Source organism: Buceros rhinoceros, unplaced genomic scaffold (genome assembly GCF_000710305.1).
Source record: "Buceros rhinoceros silvestris isolate BGI_N320 unplaced genomic scaffold, ASM71030v1 scaffold1227, whole genome shotgun sequence".
Classification (NCBI taxonomy): domain Eukaryota; kingdom Metazoa; phylum Chordata; class Aves; order Bucerotiformes; family Bucerotidae; genus Buceros; species Buceros rhinoceros.
In genome coordinates, this window is record NW_010423702.1 from 32,650 (window position 1) to 35,825 (window position 3,176).

Sequence of the window (3,176 nt, forward strand, 5' to 3'; positions counted from 1 at the left end):
GTTTTCCACTTTAAACAGTCCTTTCATTCCAACAGCAGGTGGAAAAAGCCTCAAAACAGAAGCAGTGCGAGCTTTGTTGCTCGGTACATTGAAAACTAAATAAATGACACACTAGAAAGGAACTACAGGAAAAAACAGTTCTGACAACAGATAGACTGGATGACCTGACCTGATGGCTGGATGACTGTCCCACTCTAATTTCAAGTAGTTTATAATTTACTCTGCATATTCTCGGTCTAAAAGAAAGGACGGAAGACCCCGAACACAGCAACTTCAATGCAGATCTACTGCATTATCAAAACCACCCTGTGTTGCTCACAGCAGCCACTGACTTCTTTATCCCAAGCACACTACTCTCATGCAAAGTTTTATTTTCTGCAGAATTTTAACCCCTAGACATATAAAACAACAGCTTTGGAAAGACAGAACTACAGTCAATGTGTTAGGTTACCTCCGTAACAGTTCTCCCCCTTGTGCCTTACATAAGAGCAGCTATGGCAGTCTGGTATTGCCTTGCCAATATAGTTTCTCTTCCACTTTTTTCTTTTTCCACTGGCAGAAAAGCAGCATCTTAAAAGTTTTCCTGAAAGTTTTGTTACAAAGGGCATAACAAATGGGGTTAACAGTGCTGTTCACGTAGCATAGCCAATATCCAAGGTGCCACAGAGTCAGGGGGATGCAGTCAGAGCAGAAGGTGGAGATCAAAACCATGATGTTGTAGGGAGTCCATGTGATAATGAAAGCCAGAAGAATGGCACTTAAAGTCTGTGCTGCTTTGCGTTCCTTTATAAGAACCATCCGTTTCCTTTTGGTGATTTGGCTATTGATATTTGGATCTATGCTTTTGATGGAAGGATCCTTTGACAGAGCAGCAGAACAAGGAGTTATTTTTACTTTACGGCAACCGTTGTTGGCTTCCTGGGTGCAATCAGCCTTAACCACCAATCGGAATTTATAGGCCACACATTTTTTACCTTTTTGTACATGGCCTTCAGCGGGTGACAAAAAGTATTTCTGGTTCTCGAAATCATGTTCTTCCTGTTGATCTTTGTCAACAATATCTATGCTCTCATTAAACTCTTCTGCCTTACCTTTAGATGGACTTCTGTAAGTCACTTGGAAAACTGAATCAGCGGCAAGTTTATCCTCCTCTTCTGAAGATGCGTAGCTGCTGCAGGTGGTTAACTGGTCTGCCTTAGCCCAGTCGTTACAAGTACTTGCTGCTTGAGAGGTTTTCACCGTAGCTGACGTACTTCGACTCGATGAAGACCAGGAAGCCTGACACCTCTCTCTTTTGACTAAGTTTTGTTGCTTGCAACTGAAGCAAGACTTCAGAAGAGCTTTCTGAGGCTTTATCATCTCAAACTCAGCCACCGACTCCGAACCCTGCAGCTCAGCAAGGTCCTTGGTACGTTTCTCCGTCTCTTTATAGATGCGGCAATACAGAATGGTCATCACGGACACTGGGATGTAAAAAGCAGCAATTGCAGTACCAAAGGTGATGATGGGCTCGTACAAAAACTGTATCTGGCACTCTTCCGGTGGTACTGTTCGTTCACCCACAAAGTACTGCCAGCACAAGATTACGGGTGCCCACAACACGAAGGAAATTAGCCAAGCCAGACCAATCATGATGCCAGCTCTTCTGGGGGTGCGTTTGGCCCTGTAAGTTAAAGGCCTTGTTATGGAAAAATATCTGTCAAAACTGATGACTAGGAGGTTCATTACCGAGGCGTTGCTAGCTACGTAGTCCAGTGCTAGCCACAGGTCACAGGCAAGGCTTCCAAGGGACCAGTGGCCTATGAGTATATAGGACGTATAAAGGTTCATAGAAAATATTCCAATGATGAGATCTGCACAGGCAAGGCTGAGCAAGTAGTAATTGTTGACAGTTTTGAGCTGACTGTTAACCTTGAAGGATATCATCACAAGAATATTTCCCACTATGGTTATCAAGCTCACAATTGCAGTTACAGTGGCAATGGTGATGACTTCCCAGAGACTGTGCCCCTCTAACTGCTTATGGTTGATGGATGAACTGTTCACAACAGTGGAATTGCTGAATAAATTCACTTCCATTCTTGTTCTTGGTGTATTGTCATCAGGATCTCAGCACTGTTGAAAATTGCTTTCTGTACTTGAAAACATTCTTTTGGAGACAGCTGTAAACATCAAAGGAAAAAACAGGAAAAGAAAGCAGCTCGTTACATAGCACAAACTTCCAGCACAGCTACCATAAAACTCTTGTAAAACAATCTATCAAATTATTTGTGCTCTCTTTTTGCATTTTGATTATTGTTTCTACCCCTGTGAATGTAACTAAACTGCGCAAAGGAACATCCTAAGACAATGTACTCTAGCATCTTAGGACATTTCTACATGCAATTGAAAGTGCTGTTGTTTCTTAAGTCAGTCAGTCACGCCAGCTCTTGTATTTGGAATATATTAGGAGACATTCTACATATTTTTAAAGACAGCTAGTTACAGTTTTGCAGCGCAATTAGACAGGGAGCCGCTGTGTTGTTCCCTGCTGTACTATGTAGAAGACATATCAAGATTTCAGAAATTATCTTTGGAAAATTTCTTCGGCTTTCTATGACCCGCAGAGCCAGTTTAGCGGCCAAGAAGAGCTGAAATGCCAAGACAGTCCTAACAAGCCTCATGCCAGGAAGGACATTTCATCCTGGTTCTGCATTCTGCAAAGACTTCCCCCAAGTCAGCGCTGTCTTGATGGCTGGGCGCAAATCTTTAAACAACCCTGCAGTGTAGGAATTCATCTATTGTGAAAACAAAGGTGTGTGGAGCAGCTGCATGGCTGTGACAGGGAGCTGAGCTGTGAGAGATGAATCTGTGTCTCTGCTACCTCACGTAGCAGAGATAAGCAGCTCAGGCTGCTTCTTTTTCTATGGACAGTCAGCACAGTTGTTCCACACATCAACAGCTCCGTGTGGTTAAATTTTTAAGCGTAGCAGTGTGGTAATGGGTCTAGTGAGGCAATGTCAGGGGGCAGCAAGGGTCAGCTGCTCTGCAAGGGAAGGTGAGCCTCAAGAGGAGCATGATACCAAGGAGCAGAGACCTCACCAAGAAGCATCAGGATGTAGCACGGCACGTTTGGTTCACAATCAGGGCCAGAGACAGGGATCAGGGGCAGACATAGCCCGAGGATTCCACAGCAA

General features: G+C 43.8%; 1 protein-coding gene across 1 annotated transcript; it reads right to left on the minus strand.

Annotated features, from left to right (window-relative positions):
- Positions 1–492: 492 nt before the first annotated feature.
- CHRM5 (cholinergic receptor, muscarinic 5) lies at positions 493–2,079 on the minus strand. The gene has a single exon (XM_010140479.1). The coding sequence runs from the start codon at positions 2,077–2,079 to the stop codon at positions 493–495; it is 1,587 nt and encodes a 528-aa protein (XP_010138781.1).
- Positions 2,080–3,176: the final 1,097 nt, after the last annotated feature.

Bases quoted from the DNA above. Each gene is read 5' to 3' on its own strand.
- CHRM5 (XM_010140479.1), bottom strand. From the start codon at position 2,079: ATGGAAGTGAATTTATTCAGCAATTCCACTGTTGTGAACAGTTCATCC.